This window comes from Elgaria multicarinata, chromosome 9 (assembly GCF_023053635.1).
Source record: "Elgaria multicarinata webbii isolate HBS135686 ecotype San Diego chromosome 9, rElgMul1.1.pri, whole genome shotgun sequence".
NCBI classification, from domain to species: domain Eukaryota; kingdom Metazoa; phylum Chordata; class Lepidosauria; order Squamata; family Anguidae; genus Elgaria; species Elgaria multicarinata.
In genome coordinates, this window is record NC_086179.1 from 77,913,723 (window position 1) to 77,934,074 (window position 20,352).

At 43.4% G+C, this 20,352-nt stretch overlaps 1 protein-coding gene across 1 annotated transcript; it reads right to left on the bottom strand.

The window, feature by feature from the left end:
• Positions 1–871: 871 nt before the first annotated feature.
• Positions 872–9,575, bottom strand: GTSE1 (G2 and S-phase expressed 1). The gene is made up of 11 exons (XM_063134918.1): positions 9,497–9,575; positions 8,651–8,708; positions 7,960–8,566; positions 6,716–6,886; positions 5,214–5,355; positions 4,688–5,029; positions 4,436–4,508; positions 2,573–2,824; positions 2,218–2,401; positions 1,525–1,653; positions 872–1,181 (listed from the first exon to the last, which is right to left on the bottom strand). Exons 1-11 carry the CDS (start codon positions 9,570–9,572, stop codon positions 1,098–1,100), a joined length of 2,118 nt encoding a protein of 705 aa, XP_062990988.1. The 5' UTR covers positions 9,573–9,575; the 3' UTR covers positions 872–1,097.
• Positions 9,576–20,352: the final 10,777 nt, after the last annotated feature.

Sequence of the window (20,352 nt, forward strand, 5' to 3'; positions counted from 1 at the left end):
TGATACTTTAGTTCCAATAATTTACTCCTCTGGACTGATTTGCTGTTTCCTTGAGATCATTCTTCTCGTACAGATGTTTACAGTTGGATTAGAATCTGATTCCTCATCCCCTTTTCCACATTTGGCTGCATCCAAAGTTAGTCCTTAGAGTAAACCCATAGACATGAATCAGACTTTAGTTAGACTAACATTTGATACTGTCCATTGTGTATACCATACAGGAACTGTGTATAAAAGCTTCCCAACTTGCTCAGAATTCCAAACTATGGACTCATCTACACCAAGGCTATTCTACTATGAAAGCAGCCTGCAAGCTGTATATAAAAGGCAGGAAGCACACCAAGCAGGATATAGCGGTATGAAAGTGGCATATGGTATGTGTTAATAGGACCCAATAATTGTCAGTGTACTTCAGTACCACTATTTTTGTGAACTGCCCAGAGAACTTCGGCTACTGGGTGGTATAAAAATGTAATAAATAAATAAATAAATAAATAAATAATAATAAAGCAGTAGTGTGGCTCCTGCCTTTTATATACTGCTTTCATAGTGGAATATCCTGCTTGGTGTAGATGAACCCTATGAGTAACATAGCTACTGATGTAACAAGGGTCTGCAGTATGGGAAATTAGAAGGTACAAACACACCATAATGTGACAGGTCACTTCTTCAAGTAGTCTTTACTGTGAACTTCTGGAGCATTTAACAAGTTGTTCACGTTACTCTGGTGGGTATCCAGTCACAAACCAGGGTTTAAAATGTTCAACAGTATAGTGCTCACACATTTCCAAACAGCTTGCTAGGTTTTATTTGTGAATGTCTTCTTCAGCTAGAGTTTGAATATCATACAACATTTTACAAACGTGCATCATTGATATAAAATTTATTACTTTATTATAGCTTACAACATTTGACAAACTTCTGCAATTTGTTTTGCACAATTTTACAATTCAATTTAATCTCATTTATCAGAGGTTCACAGTTCAAATTTCATGCAATTTCAAGTCTTTTCCCACTTATTACACCCACTGCCCAGTGAAACACACCAGTTGCTGAACACACAGAAATCCTTCCAATTTGAGAGGTTGTTCAAGAGATCAGAATTTCAGCAGAGGAGAATCCAGGTTCTCTTTATTTCCTTCAGGACTAAGTCTGATAAGAGGAGAGCTCAGATCTATTAGCTATAAGTAGAAAAGATATGTTGTGTTAGTCAATCTGTGCACCCATGGGAGTATCAGGACCCTATTTGCTAGTATGAACCACCACATTTTCAAATATTTATATTATAATAGCCAACTAATGCCAGGCGCTTGTCAGTCAGAACCTGAACTCCTAAAAACACCATATGCAATGTTTTTGTATCTGCATGCAGTGTAAACATATACCTGTCAGATACTTTGCACTTTTAAAGTTGTATTTCGCATCTGTAGTAACACAAAGCATACAGCTAAACTATCATTTATCCTGATGCCAGCATCCTTAACATGCAAGCAGCGTTAAGATAAAATGGGGACTATTCCTTACCTGTCCTGTAGGTTTCAGTGGAGGAGCTTTAATAATTTCAGGAGTATTGAAGAGATCAATGAGAGGTTTGTTTTCACATTCCTGGAGGACAACTGGTGTTTTATCTATTCCAATGTCTATCAGTAAGCTCTAGGAAAGAAACGAGACACACCATTTACGACGTTGCCATCTCATTTGCTGTGTTTTATGAACTGCTGTTAAGAAAAAGCTATTTGATTATGATAGCCATTCGTGTCATCCTGAAAATCCATGGTATTTAGATTTTTGCCACTCGTCAAGAGATAATTTTGGTGTCTCATAAAGAGGCTAACTAGATATGTATTTCCTAAAAGTTGTCCAAGCTAGGATTCACTATACTAACTTGGAAGCAGACAATGAAAACTATGAACATAGACACCAGTTGGATGAATTTACTTTTAAGTTGTTTTCAAGATATAGACATCTTTTGTAATACAGAAGCCTAAAACAAAGCCAGCAGAACCCTTGTTTTATTGAAACTCCAAAAGCTGTGGCTTACTAGGAAAGTGACACTAGAGGGCGCTGGCACCTTTTAGTTTCATTGGAAAACAAGTAGTGTTTGCAGCTGTAATTTCTGAAGTAGAAGACAAAGCGGAGATATTTTCATTTTATTTAATTTCTATACCACCCAAAAGCCAAAGCACTGTGGGGATTCACCAATAGGTTGCCCCTTACCTCCTTAGCTGGTGTTTCTTGAGCTGGTTTCTCTTTTAGAGTCAAACTGTGCTGTATTTCTACAGAAGCCTGCTCTGGTGAAAAATCAAGTACAATTGGTACAACTCGTGGAGGAGATAAGTCTTCTTCTGTCGAAGATGAGTTAGAAGTCACCTGTGTCTTTCTCTCCTTCACCCATTTAGAACTAGACAGGGACAGGGACAGTTTGATATAGAACAGTTTGATATAGAATTTGCATTAAATTCTCTAATAAAACCACAATTCAAGATTAATTAAGCAGCCCCCATACAAATTAAGCAGCACCCATGAAAAAAGTATGATGTACTGCTGGGCTTTTAAGCAACTGTAGATTTACCTAGCTGCTGGAGTCTTTTTGGAAGACACACTGGAGACTTGTCGTGGAGCTCCAAGTTTGGGAGAAGACATCAATCTGGGCACAGTTTTGGGGGTCAACATTGGAATTCCTGACATACGGCGACCAACAGGTGTAGGCAATGCAGAATGCCTTGTGCTGGCTGGAGTCCGTAAAGTAGACTTTACAGCAGAACAGCAATTTGACAATATCCCATCTTCTGATCGTCTGGCAGGTGGGGTAACTGCAACATTGCTAGAAGGATACGTGACACAGAAGTTTAGAACAGAAACATCCCTCTTATTCTAAAATGAAATTCAGATTACAATTTAAGGTAGCTAGCAAGCCAGCTTAAGATCTGCTATCAGTAAGCTTTAAACCAATGCAGTTAATTTGCTGGGCCGTTTGGAAGTCTGCTGAGGTACTACTGTCGTTTAATTTTATCCCAAATACAGAATTGACTGAAACTCACAGTATTGGGGAACAGGATAGGGGATGATCATCTTTCAGATTAAAAGGAATGCTGTAGTAGCAAAGAAATCATCTTCTAGGAGGGATACTATAGGAGTGTTTAGCTCCAAAAGCTGCACTTATCGGTCCAATTCTTACATTGTGTCAAACCATAGCTAAGGAAGCTATGATTTGGTGTGATGTCTGCATTGACAAATTTAGGGCAACTGCTCCATCTCCAGAGGCCAGTGCACCTCAAGATTGGATTGCTGAGCAGAAAGAAAATGAAAGAACTAAACCGTAATTTCCCTGCATGTTTGGAAGCCTAAGCCATGGCTGGGTTCACTTGAGCTACTGGGTTACACACTCACAAGGCTGAAACTACATGTCTGACAACATAGAATTCTCAACCCCAAATTTGCCCCTGATGTGCAAGTATATAGTTCCACGAACCCCCTGTTAAGACATAAAGGCTACACTACAGCGTAACCATTGCAGAGCACATATTTGAACCAGCAATGTGGCCCTGCCCACTCTTGTGAGCTGCCACTCAAAACATCTGAACATACAAATGGGGTGGGGGATTTATCCAAGACTGCTAAAGTCTCAAAGGCTCTCAAATCCTGCAAGACAGGCTTGCTGGTGGCTTTCCATAGTTACTATAGCTTCTAGAGGTATGACGCATCCTAGGACTTCTCCTCAAATGAAAGGTTTGCAGGTCTCTGTGATGTTACATGCTTGTCCATACTGAATTTATGTTTATAGCTGTGTATCCTTGCTAAAGATCTACAGTTTGGTAAGTTTATCTAGGGTAAGAATGGTGGATTTGCAGATTGGCTGAATGAGATGGGGTGGGGGGTGAAGCGTGTGCTATATAAACTGTGTGGCGTGCCTATGCGAGGCAGATACACAAATGGTCTGGTAGAATTAGGTGGGAAGGAGAGAATGAGTGAGTTAAGTACAGTATACAGTGAAGGTCTGTGGTGATGGTGCAGGGTTTGAGAGAGTGATGATGGTGTGTTATGTATGAGAGACTTCTATTGATAGAGCCATTTAAGAATTACTTGTTTATTTTTCAACTTATTACTCTAATAACATTTTCTCCTGCTTGTGGCTGGGTAATGAAGGGAGAATGTAAGGTTAAAGCATAAAGTCACTGTGTCCTTGCAGATAGAGGACTGAGGCTTAAAGGTCCTGGTAGCAGCGAAACTCAGTGTGTGAGAAAAACTGGTTACTGCTTGGGGGTGAGAAGGGCCTTAGAAGAAGGGAATTCTCCCTGAGGAAAAATGGAAGCGTCACAGTCTCCAAACAGGTCTCCAGGCCACCTTGATATTTCTACTGCCTCTGCCTACAAAGGAGTTCAAAAGAAGATGGACAGAGTAGAGGGAGTCCAGTGCAGATCATATAGAATATTACCTTCCAATATTGCCACAGGATGACAACCCAACTGATTGCAGTACTCTGGCAGCTACATTTTCTGAAAGTATATCTAAGGGTGGAAATGAGCAATTCCAAGTTAGATCAACCTTTCCCAGCATGAGACCGTTCAGTCCTTATTCCCCCATCATACACAGCTTAAAAACGTTAAGCATAAAAATAGAGTAGGCGCTTTCCAGAAGTTAGACAAGCCACTGTAATGGATCACTTCGGTAAAATCAGTGTTCTTACCTTCCTTGGTTGAAACTGGAGGCACTGTTTTTGTTCTGAGTTTGGGACTTGAACATGCTCTTACATTTCCAACTATACTTTTCTGTAACAGTTTCTGAAGACTAGGATCTGGGCGCTCTTTCGGAATCCCACTGCCTGAAGTCTCAGACACATGAGTAGCTTTATATTTGGGTGCATGGACCAAAGGACTTCCTTTAGTAACACTTGTCGATCTTTGTTGCTTTCCAGATGCATCAGAATGGGACGCCACTGACACCCCTTTCATGGGTCTTACCACAGACGTCTTGCTTATAGAGAACCTGGAACTGTTTGCAGAAGCTTTTGAAGGAACAGTGGTTTGAACTGGAAAATAAGTGAAATTTGTACCTGTCACACACACATCAGTACCCATGCTTTACAGTACCACAAAAGCAAGGTCCGGCCCCTACCGTCCCTACTAGTCACCATACATACAAATTCAGGAAACGGCCATTAGCTCTAGTTATAATTAGTTAAAATCAACCAAGATTAATCCACAATTTGTTACCTTTGCCTCTTTTAGGAGAGATGGAGAGACTTGAATTCAAACTTGAGTTCATGCTAGAAACGGAGGATGATGATGAAGACGAAGTGTTTCTTCGCATGTGGACATTACTGGGAGGTTTCAGTTGCCTTGTCTTTATCCCCAACTTCAAAGATGGAGGGAGATTATTAGTCAGGGATCCTAAGAACATCTGATGTCCTACCTCATTGCCCTACTGACATCCCTTGTAACATTGAAATTGCAAAGACAAAGCACCATTTCCAGTTCTAAAGTTCCAGCAATAATGTTTTGGTTTTTTTCCCCATATTAAAGTTATTTCACCTCTTTATTGATCAATAATTTCAAACTTTTAAAATTTACCTGGATTAATAGAAATATTTATAGCTGCTCCCCCGCCCCACTCTGTAGGTGCATATACAGCCCCCTCCATTCAACAGCAAGGGATCAGACCAAATCAGAGAAGAGTCCTTTACTGTAAGAGAGGAGTGGGCAGTACATGGCCCACGGGCTGCATGCACCCCTGCTTTTTCTGCAGCCCCCGACTGTCCTCTGCCACTGTCGAATTTCCCACAGGGGCCTCAAAAAATCACAACTGCTTGAAAACCAGACATGCAGGGAGCGTGCACCTTGTTTTCTGACAGAAGCTTGCCAGGAGCATGATTATACTTGAAAACAAAGTGCATGCTCCCTGCGTGCCTTGCTTTCAAGCAACAGTGATGTTTTTGCTGTCACATTAATTTCAGCAATAAATTCGGCGATGGCAGGCAGGGGTATAGAATCATAGAATAGTAGAGTTGGAAGGGGCCTACAAGGCCATCAAGTCCAACCCCCTGCTCAATGCATGAATCCACCTTAAAGCATACCTGACAGATGGCTGTCCAGCTGCCTCTTGAAAGCCTCTAATGTGGGAAAGCCCACAACCTCCCTAGGTAACTGGTTCCATTGTCGTACTGCTCTAATAGTCAGGAAGTTTTTCCTGATGTCTCGCCGGAATCTGGCTTCCTGTAACTTGAGCCCATTATTCCATGTACTGCACTCTGGGATGATCGAGAAGAGATCCTGGCCCTCCTCTGTGTGACAACCTTTTAAGTATTTGAAGAGTGTTATCATGTCTCCCCTCAATCCAGGCTAAACATGCCCAGTTCTTTCAGTCTCTCCTCCTAAGGCTTTGTTTCTAGACCCCCGATCATCTTCATTGCCCTCCTCTGAACCCCCTCCAGCTTGTCTGCATCCTTCTTGAAGTGTGGTGCCCAGAACTGGACACAATATGCAAGAAGAGGCCTAATCAGAGCCGAATAGAGCCCCCAGTGAGTTCTGGAAGGTGGGTAACCCCTACCCCACCCTGCTCTAAGACTTATCACTCATACATCCCTGGACTCTTTGTGAAGCCTACACCCTCATGTGGGAGGAAGTAGAAAGGCTTCGAAATGGCACACTTGTTTAAGGATCACTGATGGCGACATCTGAAACCAACTAATTATGAGTTTGAAGCTGGGAGCATTCACCTTGCTGGGAGTAGGAAGAGTTCTCTTGTCTTGTACCGATGAACTGTTACAGAATGACAAGTCTCCTGCATCTGAAGCAATACTTGATTTGTCAGAGAGCAAATCTTGAGACGACCCCATACTGTTCAAAGGATCCCTGCTGGAAGGACTAGGTAGTTTCCCTTGTTTTTGCTGTAAGATTAAGATTGTTGTAAAACAGAGACAAAAAAAATGATCTTCCAATGATCTTTGTTCATTCAAGTAAAACACCCTGTGTGTATAAGTACTTTGTTTTATTTGTCCTGAATCTCCCACTAACCAGCTTCATGGGATGACCCCAGGTGCTAGAAAAATGACTCCCTATGCACATTCCCCACACCATGCATAGTTTTGTACACCTCTAAAGCCATCCCTTTATAAATATGCCTATGTGAACCTAGCAAGCCTTGGGAGCTGACACCATGGGATGAAGTCAGTTCCTGGAGTGCAGAAGATGCTAATAATAAGCATTCCATCCAGGGCTGAATGTGTGGCGTGGTAATTCATTTAGCTACTTTTTCGCCAGGAGATTTACCACACACCATTGACTTCTTTTCTTCTTCCCAAGTTCTCCTTTGCTTTCCTGCCTGATCCCAGTGGACCACCACATGTCATCCTGTCCTTACACTATTTGAGACTGGCAGGGAACATCTGGGGAGATCTTGAAGAAGCAGAAAAGAAATCCTTGCACCACTTTCAAGGTCAGCCAAACTTAGGGCAAAGCAAGCTGCATTTCAGGAGACCAGAGGGCTCATTATCAGAGAATCACTGGTAAGAAGCCTCCTATGGTTCAAGCCTCTCTATCGTTCTCTCCCTAAGCATTCTTAGCCTACATTTTCTTACTGTCAACTGCTGTCTCCCCATCTCCAAGTAAACACTCACCCAGTCCAGACACCACTGGCTGGGTTGTGTTCCTACAGTTGCAACAATAGGTATTTAAGTGGGTAACAAATTACACATTCGCCTCAAGTTGTACTTTGCAATACCAGCACTTAATATCAAACAGCGCCAACTACCTCCATGATTATCTAATGAAAAGTAGTATGAAATGGATTAAGTACTTCGTTTATAAAGATTTAGCATTCTGAATTCAAGCCGATCAATTGAGTCAGGATCACATAGGCATTTGTGTTCCCAAACAGGGAGAGAAAAATAAAGCCTCATTAGTGAAAAGACGATTGCTCTTTATATAGTGCTTTCAACTGTCAAGAAAGGAAAATCGTTACCTGTTCTACAGCTAAGCAATTGTTATTTCCAAATGCAGATGAATGTTTCCCATTCTGGAATGCACTTGCTTTTTTATCACTCTTTCCTTGGGCTAAAGGCGTAATGAATGTTTGGGGTAATTTATTCACTTTACTCGGACTAGATGTGTTTAGCGGTGTTTGTGGAGAATGAGAATTGCCCATTACTGTGAAAGGTTGCACTGAATGTTTCTGAACTGAAGGTGGCAGTTGGCAGACTGGGCTTTCCCAGACACAGTAAGTCTCTCTCTTAATCTCCTTGGGGGTTTTATCCATTACTATTCCTTTCTGGAGGATTTTCAGTTTCGTCTTTGATTCTTGCACAAATTTGTCAACAGTTTCTGTCTTCCTTCCTTCAAGCTGGCCAGGATTGTTTCTTTTTGCTTTGCTCCCACTTTGTAGCTGGAGCGCTACCAGATGAGCTTCTTTGAAAATTTCCACAAATTTCTCTCCAGCAAGCGGGCTCCATGTTATTTCATCCCCTGGTGGTGGAATTTTATCTTCAGTCCCTTCCTGGGACTCAAGAGACACAGCAATACATTTCTCTTTGTGGCCCATCGGTCCAACAAAAACTTCATCCTCATTTTCACTAGAATATAGACAACAAATGAGTTAGACACCCGCAAATCCTTTGCTCTTTAATAGTGCATTCTACTTTAGAGACTTAGTTTACCTTGCAGGAGACAGTGAAAGGTCAAAGTCAAATTTTTCATCAGCCAGGAACGGCAAGTCTGGAATTACAATGGCATATCATTTATTGCTATTATGATTATCAGGACTGACATTTTTCTATAGTTAACATATTGCCGTATTCCCTTTTGCCATCCTGAAATTTCAGCTTCTGCTAATGTTCTCTGTAACAAGAATGATTTCACTCTACCCAAACAGGTAACAGACATATAAAAAAATATAACAAGCTGCCTTACACCAAGTCTGATCATTGGTCCATCCAATCCAGTATTGTCGACACTGACTGGCAGAGGCTCTCCAGGGAGGTGTTTTTCCAGCCCCACCTGGAGATGCCGGGGTTTGAACTTGGCACCTTCTGAATGAAAAGAATGTGCTAATATCACTGAGCTTGACACCACAGACCATCTACATGGTAAGTTCACATGGACAGATCACTACAAGCAGCAGTATTTAATTAGCCCACTTGGGCAGGCTGTGGTTGGATTATGTAAGGCAAGCTTCCCCCACCTGGTGGCCTCCAGAAGTTTTGGACTTCAATTCCCATCAGCCCCCACCAGCATGGCCAATGGTCAGGAATGCTGGGAGTTGTAGTCCAAAGCATCTCAAAGGCACCAGATTGGGGGCAGGTCAGCGTAGGAGTGAGGAGTCGTGGGCACAAGAATGGGCTGCTTAGCTTTTTTTCGGTCCCAAGAGGGAACAGCCAGCACCTCCTCACCCCTTCAAGCACTTCTGCCACCATGAAGTAAGGCTCCACTTGATTTCAGACATATCCCATCAGTCACTACAGAGTAATTTATGTCACCTCTTTAGTCCATGATTTACTATATACCTTTATTCATGCGCTCAATGGGTGTGGCTTCTGTCATTTTACATTCAGAATGAGAGAGAGTTTTTCCTTCTTCCATGGTATAACTGCAAGACAATTTTCACTTATTAGGTAAAAATAACTTAAAAGTCCAAGCAAGCAATATTAGCTTAATATTTTATCAAAATCAAAACCAACACCAATTATATTTATTGCCAATTCAAAGAGCTGCCCCACTACAGTTATAAACCTTGTACATCCACATCTTTAAGAATCCTTTTCTCTCTAAATGGGACAGTGGAAATGAAGCTCAGGGAGTACTCCACATATCTTGCTATGGCCAATATATTGGTGCTCAGTGTCATGTCTATCCCTGCTACCCCTGGGTTGGAAGAAGGTGTTTCAGGTGATCAATCAGACTCTGAAGTAAAGGAGTTAGTGCCAGAAACAGGCCAGCCTGTACCAATGGGGGAGAAAGCTCTCACGGGCTCTTCACTAGTTGGGAACGAACCCTCTCAAGAGCTTATCTCATCAAGGGCAAATAATACACAGTCAGTGGGAAGCCAACATCCTTCCAAAGGGGAGAGCACAGAGAGGTTAGCTGATCCTAGACTAAAACAGGCAGAGCTAAAGGAAGGCGAGAGAAAGTCGGCTGTGTCTTGAGAAAGGGCTTTCCATTCTTCTTGAAAGGACAATTGTCTAGCTTAGTTTGCATACTTTTGCCTAGGGAAAAGTTCCTAGAGATTAGACTCCCTTCAGGTGGGAAGAGATGTTTATTGCTTGAATAAAGCTTTGTGGATTACTTAGCAGGCCTCATTATTATCTCCCAAGAAGGCAGGAGGTTTGGAGAAACACTGAGCTACAAACACACAACATGGACGAAACAACATAGCAAGAGTCCAATGCCTGGCACGTTACATCATAATTCCTAATCTCCACTTGTGGCAAACAATCCAGATTGTTTCAACATGGAGAGTGCTGTACAAACTTTGGGAGGCACTCTGTTCTTTACACTCTCATATGCTGCAGAAATCTTTGCAGCAAGCATAATCCTCGTCAGGAAATTGGTGTCAAATTTAGACAGTTGCTAGTGAAACTGAAGAATCGCCAAACCATTGAATTACACCAACCTAGCTGCAACTTTCCATTAAAAATGATCAATACATCTCAATGGAAAAATCCACCCACTCTTATTCAACAGCTTCAGTTGGCATTATAATTTTCTTCTATAGCTAGAATTCACGGGCCACTTTTTTTTAATTCTAGAAGTGCTCCATCTTCTTGTGAAGACAGATGATGACATCATGATAAATTGCTTTCCTACTTTGATGGCTACTTGGCTTTGTAAAGTCTATCCTTGCTTAGCATCCCAGCCAGGGAAGACATTTTAAAGTCACTATTTCTTATTTATTTCCAACGCTGCTGAAGTAGTCTATTTGCAATGGTATTAGAGAAAAACATTTCCAATAGCCAAGTGTTTTTATATTTCCCAACTGAGCTTCTTCTCTCATTTCACGGCAGACCTTTTAGTTACTTTAGGAGTGTGTGTGTGGGAGGCCCTCTAACAAGGGCAGGACGTTCGAAATCCATCACTGGAGATACTTTCGTAGAGTTAAATACATAACATTACTTTTTAGTTTGCTGAAAATCTGTATCGGCCCAATAACAAGTTCACCCCATTTTCTCTGCTATTATACATTTCAGGGGTCTATAAAGATCTAATGAAAATGATCACTGCACCAAACATAACGTGCTTAGATTTGAGCCAAGCCTCACCAGTGAGTGCTTCCCTCTCAAAGTAATAATAATAATAATAATAATTATAAAAAAATTATGAGCATATGCAAACTACATTTCCCTCACTGGAGAGGGAAACACGGGACAAAAGGGCATAACACCAAATTTATTTCTTTATTTATATACCGCCTCATAACCGAAGCTCTCTGGGCAGCTTACAAACGTTAAAAACAATTAACATTAAAACAGATATACAAAATTTTAAACCACTAAAGTATAAAAACAACAATATCCATTTAAAACAACTATTCATGGGTCAGTTATAAAATCAGCATATGCTGTTAAATGCCTGGGAAAAGTGAAAAGTCTTGACCTGGTGCCAAAAAGATAACAATGTTGGCACCAGGCGAGCCTCACCGGGGAGATCATTCCACAATTGGGGGGCCACCACTGAGAAGGCCCTCTCCCTTATTACCATCCTCCGAGCTTCCCTAAGCAAGTACCAGCTCCTCGCTTTTATAGAGTTCTAGTTAATTTCTATAATAGGTCTGTCCTACATACAAGCCCACCCCAACACCTCCAAGGCTTAGAACCTTGCATTTATTTTATTTATGTAATTGCATTACTACGCCGCCCAATAGCCGAAGCTCTCTACGCGGTTCACAAGAATCACCCCGACACTTATCGGCAGACCGAGTCCCTCTAAGGAGGTTCTCGGGGACCGTTCACACGTGCGTAAAACTCGCCACTGCTCGGAGAATGAGCTTCACCCCCACTCCCACGCCAAGCACCGGTGACAGCGACATTTGCCCCCTTGCCTAGTACCGTCTGAGCGCCACCCCAACTGCCGCCAGGACTCCCTTCTCCTCCACCCTCTAAACTCACCTCAGAAAGGGGAAGAGCTCGTCGCTCTGCTGCCGCGACCACATTTGAAAATGGAAGCTCCGCCCTCCTGAACCAGGCAGCGCCTCCTCATTGGCGAATTTAAACGACGCTCACGAACTATAACCATTCATAGGGAAGCGTCCAATTATATACTCCGCCCCACGATCCTCTCGCGAAGCATTGTGGGACTTGTAGTTTCTGGCATTTTTCTGCCCTCAGAGGAAAGGGACCATTAGAGAACGTTATCGGCCTCTTCGACCGCGTTAGAAAGATGATGGAGCATCCTTCCCCAACCTAGTGCCCGCTAAATGATTTGGATTACAACTCCCAGCATTCCTGGCCATTGGCCATGAAGTCTGGCGGTGATGACAGTTAAACTCTAGTCTAAAACATTTGGAGGGCGCCTGATTGGGGAAAGCTATCATAGAGACTGAGGATAGTCTGCCACTTTCCCTATCTCTATGACTCAGCATTCCATTGAGAGTCCGGGAACTCTCAAGAGAAGTTCGCTTAGTTCTTAGCTCGCCGGCTCATTCACAGCTCCCCCTGTCGGCACATTAACTTACTAGTCGCCCAAGTTCCATCAAAGTCTAACATGTTTGTGAGATCGAAATAGGATCTGAAGCTCCACGGTTTTTTCTTTGAAGATCAATGCATATTTTAAAACATGAGCATTTTCCCCCTAGAAAACGAATAGAATAAATCTAGGGGGAAAGTAATCGTTTCTCTCTGTGTTATAAGAAATATAGATATAAGAAATATGGATGCTAATACATAAATAATAGGTCCTGCATATTATGAACCTTATTTATTTATTTATTGCATTTCTATACCGCCCAATAGCCGAAGCTCTCTGGGCGGTTCATGCATGCATGCATGATCTTTTGTCTATTAATAGATTCGTATTTAATAAAGAAACAAAATCACTGAAATTGGGGTAGCAGAAGCAACAGACTAACAATCTGGGTGGGCAATTAATTACAGTCCGAGCCTCTGCATGTCTATTCTGGAGTAAATCCCAGTGTGTTTGCTTTCTTTTCTCATAAGTGCTTCAAACAGGACTTATGCAGCCCAATCCTGTACATGATATCTCAGAAGGGACCTTACTCCCTAATAAGTAGGGATGTGCTCCGCTTCTAATCGGACCGGAAAAGCAGTAGCGGAGCGGGGGGCTTCGCCTGCCCTTAAGGCAGAGGCGAAGAGGATTGGGGGGCCGGCGGAGCGTGGCGAAGAGGATCGAGGTGAAGGTGGATCCTTCGCCTCGATCCGGAGCTCCGCCGGAAAGGTAAGTGGGGTTTACCGGGCCCTGCCGCTGTCACTCGCCCATGCGGTGACGGCAGCAGGGCCCGGTAACGCCCCCCGCCCTCCTCTCCCTTACCTGCCTCCGTCCGCGGTCCGTCAGCGTCTCCAATTGAGCCCGTGGTTCCAGCAGGAAGTCTGGGCCGCACTAGCGGCCCAGACTTCCTGGTGGAACCACGGGCTCAATTGAAGACGGTGACGGACCGCGGACGGAGGCAGGTAAGGCCCCCCTCCCCCTTGGTCCCTTACCGGGCTCTGCCGCCATCGCCGCATGGGCGGCGATGGCGGCAGGGCCCGGTAACCCCCCCGCCCTCCTCTCCCTTACCTGCCTCTGTCCGCGGTCCGTCAGGGTCTCCAATTGAGCCCGTGGTTCCAGCAGGAAGTCTGGGCCGCACTTGCGGCCCAGACTTCCTGGTGGAACCACGGGCTCAATTGAAGACGGCGATGGACCACGGACGGAGGCAGGTAAGGCCCCCCTCCTCCTTACCGGGCTCTGCCGCCATCGCCGCATGGGCGGCGATGGCGGCAGGGCCCAGTAACCCCCCCTATGGGGGGGGACCGGAGCTCCGATCCGGATCCAGAGCTCCGAGCGGAGCGGAGTGGGCACAGGCGGAGTGGGGGCGGGGCGGAGCGGGCCGATCCGAAAATGGCGGATCTTAAAGTGAAGCGGAGTGGGGGGTCCGTGCACACCCCTACTAATAAGTGTATGTATATAGGATTGCAGCCAATTTTTATCCAGTACTTCACAACAACAAAGAACAGGTAGCAACTGTTTAGGGGGGAGTGGGAATTAATGAAAACAACTGCCAGTTCACACAGACATTATACAGAAATTAAAATGGATTTAACTGGTAATTTGATAGCTCCTGACTATTAAATGCCAGGAAATCTTAACCAGAACCCTGGCAGGCTTAGACTCTGATGGACATCTGAGGAAAGGGAGTTTGCACAGCTCTGAAATAAATAGAAATTGAAACATTATTTGTTGATAATTTTACTATTATTCTTTTGCTGCCCTTTCTGGGGTCCTTCAAACTGCTTTGCAATTTTATCTCGCTTTCGGCCTCACGAAAAGCTTCGTATACAGTGTCTCAGTAAGGTAGGGTCATTATTATTGTTGTCATCCTAATATTACAGATGGTCAGGAGAGCAGACTCTGAGCTAATGGCTTGCGTACAACCAGCCAGCGAGTTTATGGCTCAACAAGAGATTGGAACCAGAGGATTAGCCTATATTTGTTGCCACTGTACTTCTATCAGCTCTCAGTGTGGCCCAGAATTAGAGCACAGGCTTTTGTAGTGAGTCACTGAATCCACAGCACACAATGTTCTATTTCATAAGTTGCCATTAGGAATAAAATGCGCAGAGATGCTCTCATGAATATCGTACTGGCTTCCTCTTGGGATCTTGGATCTGTTCCAGGTAATCTTCTGCAGTTTCTTATTGCGATTAAAATGACTCCTCTTGGTCTCATGACTGTCAGGAAACGGGAGCAGAAGATAGATTGCTTTAATGAAAGTTTTCCACGGCTAGTTTCACTTTGAGTTTTAAAATGCCATGGCTTTTTATACTTTGTGTTAACCATTTCGGGCCCTAAATATATTTTTCCCCCACCCCAGGCTTTTAAACAAATATCTCCTGAGCCTATTACACTAACACTCCCCTTCACATTATTAGCTGCAGGTGAACAATGTTTCTTTTTGCTCTGAATGCATGCTGCAGAAACACCAGCACTTTTCGAAATGTGTCAGCAATGATGGCTCCTTTAGAGTTCTGACTGGTTCTGAATGAAATCCGGAGTGGATTTACCACCCCGCTGACATCAGAGCCACCAGCCTCCACTGTGTGTCAGAGCTGCTGCTTTATGTTCACATGAACCAAGAAGTACTAGCTATGTCAAAGGGCATTGCAATGGTTTTCAAATTTCTGTTGGAAAGGAAGAAAACCTATGCTTCGATTTTTCTTTTCTTTTGGCAATGGGAAGGCAAACTTGGCAAATATTCCCCACCCACCCCAAGTATTTGAGTGAAAGCACCATCTCTAATGTTGTGCTCCTCCCTGTCCTCTTCCCCTATCTGTGGGCAGCTGGAATAGCCGGATTTTTACACTGTAAGTGTAACAGGCCTGTGTAGACAATAAAAGAAGCAGAAGATGAGAATAGTGGGCACACGGCTGGCTGAACGATGGCATTGAGCTGGGGGGAAAACAGATGGAGAACAAATCAGACTCAAGACCTGTTTCAGCCCATCTTTACTAAACTGAGTTGATGCAGCTATTAATCTCAAAACATCATCAGCGTGCTTAAATGGAAGTGGGGTAGTAGAGCCATTGAAATCAATTGGACTTAACTCATGACCATGTAACTTAAGTCCCATTGATTTCAATGGGTCTAGTCTAATATGACTAAGGCTGGATCGAAGCCAGTGAAGATAATAAGAATTGTTTCAAGGACTAGATTTTTTTCCCCTAGGCTCAAAATTCATTTCCTACCATTAAGACTGAATGGATGGGCTACAGTTGTCCTTTATCCTGCATCTATCACCACCTGCGAAAACGGATAGCTTGGGAGCCTGCACAAGATTATGGCATGTATATTGGATATGTTTATGCATTTGTATAGAATTTATATTTATCCCCTTTTTAAATACCACCATGCAGAAACACCCCTTTTTGGTATCTGAGACACCCCTGGATTGTCTGCCAGCTGGATTGTTCCAACCAGTACATTTGTATTTATTATTGGTATCTGAGAAGTACATTTCATGTTTGGACAGGCTCTGCTTATGACCGGCCAGATTCTAAAAGGCTGAAAGCATAGCAGGCCAGGGTCTGCCTTGGCTGTGTTCCTGACTCATCTCTTTGCTCTGCATATTTCAACCACAACCACACATGGTCTGCTCAGATCCTTCTATTAACCAACAAGGCTCTATAGGCACTGCCTCCTAGCCATACCCAAAATGCTGGGATTGTTGAAAGAAAAAAATGGGCAAGCTCACTCCTGGGACAAAGGAAAATAAATAAATAAGAGCAGATACCATCTAATTGCATCTCAGTTTTGGTCATCCAAATTAAGGGAATTTTGTACATATATCTATATATACACATACACACACACAAAATCCCCCTTCCATCCATCTATCCAGTTATGGGATGGGGGTGGGTCAGATGACCCCCACACGATCCCTTCCAAATCTAATTTCAGACTCTGAAATTTCACTAAGTAAATGTATCAGTTTGGATACCCCAAAGTAATGCCTCTTAAGGTCATGGAGGCTATCAATGGCTAAATCATGATGGCCAGGGCTGGCCCATCCATGAAACAGGATGGCTCCCCCACTTCAGTTGGCAGATCCAGAAGGGCAGCAGATCACATGCCCCCACCCACTGGCAGGAGAACTGTGTGTCCCTCTGTGGTAGGGAATTCTGCAAGCAGGAGGTCTTAGGCCATCCCTTATGATGACTATAAGCTACCTCCAGTATCAGTATGCCTCTGAATACCAATTGCTGGGGAACATGAGCTATGGCACACACATCCCACAGGCAACTGGTTGGCCACTGGGAAACAAGATGCTCTTTTTATGCTCTTAAGAATTTACAAAAAAAAGTTGTTAGCTGGTATGGGAGCAATTTGATGATACAGTATGTTTCAGTGGGAGCCAGGAGGCCTAAGAAGGCGTAGGGGTTAGGTGGGGATCACTCATCTTTCTTCCCCACACAAGATAAAGGGACGGGACAAGTGAGGTCTCTGTATGTAGCAGGTAGTCTGTCTTGGATGTAGGCCTAAAATGCTGACTGCTATCTGCAGGAAAACGGATGGCACTATGGGTTCCTCTAGAAATCTGATGGGGAACAGGAATCTGTTGAAATGCTAATATGGTGAACCCTCATTGTGTTCTCAGCTGATATACATGTGTAAATACACTTTATCAGAGAAAGACCATAAGTCTCCAGTGACTTCCTTCAAAAGTAACTGGGTAATCACTGGAACCCCTGAAACATCTCACCAATTGGAACTGGTATGTACACAAATAAAAATATGCTAGTGTACACACAGAGACCTATATAATGTATACACCCACAGAGTGTTGGGGTATTATGAGAAATGGAGACAGCAGAAATGCAAGCTATTTGCAGCTCTGCACTCCAGGGACTCTTAACAACATGAAAGTGGGTTTACTGAAATCAATTAAACTTTCAAATAAATATGTTTATGACCACTGAGCTGAACTCAGGCCACCAGCCATTTATGCTGGCCTATAGAACTCCGTAAGCCTTCATCCCTACCTCTTCCTGTCTGGGATTGTGAAGTCACCATATGTGGCTGGTGGCCTTTGTTTAGCTTAGTAGATCAAAAGTTTGACAGACCTGATTTAAATGGAGATAACTTAATTTGCTGACGGTTTGAGGAGGTAATGAATAGCTTTCCTTTTTTATTCCATATATGTTGGAATAAATACATTTTTGTTTGTCTGTAGCTTATGAGGGAATACTGGAGCCTCAGATATTGCAGTAACATCAGCATGTTCAGGGAAACACACCCATCCCTTCACACTTCATGGGATTTAACACCAATAGAAATGTGCTGTTGTGTAAAATGCAAATAGGGCCTTAAATGTGGGTGAAAAAACGTCCCAATGTATCTACTGAGTGTTAACCTGAATATTAACTTGTGAAATGACTTACAATAAGGACTTACAACCAGGATGATCAGGGGTCTGGAAACAAAGCCCTATGAAGAGAGACTGAAACAACTGGGCATGTTTAGCCTGGAGAAGAGGAGATTGAGGGGAGACATGATAGCACTCTTCAAATACTTAAAAGGTTGTCACACAGGGGAGGGTCAGGATCTCTTCTTGATCATCCCAGAGTGCAGGACACGGAATAACGGGCTCAAGTTACAGGAAGCCAGATTCCGGCTGGACATCAGGAAAAAACTTCCTGACTATTAGAGCAGTACGACAATGGAACCAGTTACCTAGGGAGGTTGTGGGCTCTCCCACACTGGAGGCCTTCAAGTGGCAGCTAGACAGACATCTGTCAGGTATGCTTTAGGATGGATTCCTGCATTGAGCGGGGTGGGTGGGTGTTGGACTCGATGGCCTTATAGGCCCCTTCCAACTCTACTATTCTATGATTCTGTGACTTCTCCCACTCAGAACTTTGATTGTGAGCCTTGAGATCAGCCTGAATGATGTGTTGATTCTCCACTCTTTTCCCCCTGACACCTTCCCAAATTGAGATATTCAAAGGCTCATATTGCCCCCCCTCAAAAAAAATCATCCCGAGTTATTTTGGTTCTCCATCAGGGCTGAGTTGAAACAGAACGGTGTGTGTTGACAGTTCTTCTTCAGCCAAATGTATCTCCCACTTTTTTTTTTTGCACCCCTCCCTTTTGTATGCCTGAACATACGCACACACACACACACACACACACACACACTACTAACAGGGAGGGCTTCTTTTACTGCTCCACATTTGGCAGGGGCTTAAGCGGCTTCTGTTTATAAAGGTCTGAGCAGCCAGCAAGGGGAGAGAAGGTACAGTCAAATTTGTTCCTTACTTGCTGCAGGATCTGGAGCATTTCCCAGGGTTTTAAGCTGTGCAAAGGCAGCATTATTGCCGCAGATTAAGAAGGTTGCTTCCAGGTCATTGATTGACAGGCTGCTGACTTTGGGGGGAAGAAAAGGTGCGAGAGCAATCCATCAAGAAAGAATGAATGCCTCCAGGAGGTAAGTGACACAAGCTCAGAAAACTGCTAACAGAACGAGAGCATACCTTCTTGGAGAACTTTCCATCTGCACAGGCAAACGTTATGGCGGTGGTGCTATGGAATTATGTGTGTTGAGAGACACACCAGGGGATTTGATGGATGAATAATTAGTTTGTTGACACAGGGGCTTTTGGAACACTGCAGTAGAAGGAACTCAGGGAGTCTTTACGCACAATACTAATAAGACACCAAATCAGAGAGATGCCAGAGATCCATCAACAAATCTTCTGTCTCTTTAAATTTTTAGCAAATAGCGGCTACTGGAGGTCCAGATTTGGATCTGAAGGAACCATCAGTTCCCCCCACCCCCGGGAGGGGAGTTAACCCTTTCCCCCAGCACCACTTCCCCCAAAAGTAATCAGCCCCCAAAGCTGCTATTTGCCCTTTTACATTAAACCTTTGAGATTGTTGCCCAAGGGGTGATAACGCAAGAGGCAAAGAGTGCATTCATGTGCATTCCAGGCAATGTAAGTATTCAAATTCTTCATGCAACAAATGCCCAAATCTATTTAGTCACTGCTTCTGAAAACACCCTATTGATTTCCATTCAGATGACTTTGATTTCAGGTAGCCCAAACACAAGTACGTTGACACAGAAGAAAGTCTCTTTGTGGGTGAGAGGGAGAATTCAAAATGCTCGCTTAGTTAGACATTTGGAGAAATTGGAGGGGCGTTGTATTCAATAGGGCTTAAGCTTGATTATCTGTCGGGGCTAATGGTTTGGGGCTTGGGATTTTCACTTAAAACTATGAATGTCGCAAAATAGGTTTTCTACCGCGGTTTTGTTGATTTGAATCACCAGATGGTGAAGCAGAAACTGAAAATACATTATGGCTGTATTTACTTGAAGAGACAGTTTGGGAGAGTGATAAATTGGAAGGGTATTTACACAAGGCAGTGCTGACAGGAGATTCCATCAGGAATGTGAACTTGGATAAACAGTTACTGTAGATAGTAATCTACAGTAACTATTTATCTAAGTTCACTCCAGATTCCAAGGGGCACAGCAGAAAAAGCACCTAGTAGGTGCTGTTACTGTTGTTCCTTTTTTCTGTTCCTGTAGATAAAAGAAGGGATTTAATCTGCAATCCTATGCATACACATCTTCCATTAAATCTCATTGAACTCAGTGGGGTTTACTTCCAAGTAGACATGCTTAGAATTCAGTGGCATGTTTCCAGGTTGCCAC

Excerpts from the sequence above, each read along its gene's own strand:
- GTSE1 (XM_063134918.1), bottom strand. The coding sequence starts at position 9,572 with ATGGAAGAAGGAAAAACTCTCTCTCATTCTGAATGTAAAATGACAGAA. Across the intron at positions 8,709-9,496 it reads CATTGAGCGCATGAATAAAG|ACTTGCCGTTCCTGGCTGAT; the intron begins GTATATAGTAAA and ends TTGTAATTCCAG. Across the intron at positions 8,567-8,650 it reads CTTTCACTGTCTCCTGCAAG|TGAAAATGAGGATGAAGTTT; the intron begins GTAAACTAAGTC and ends TCTATATTCTAG.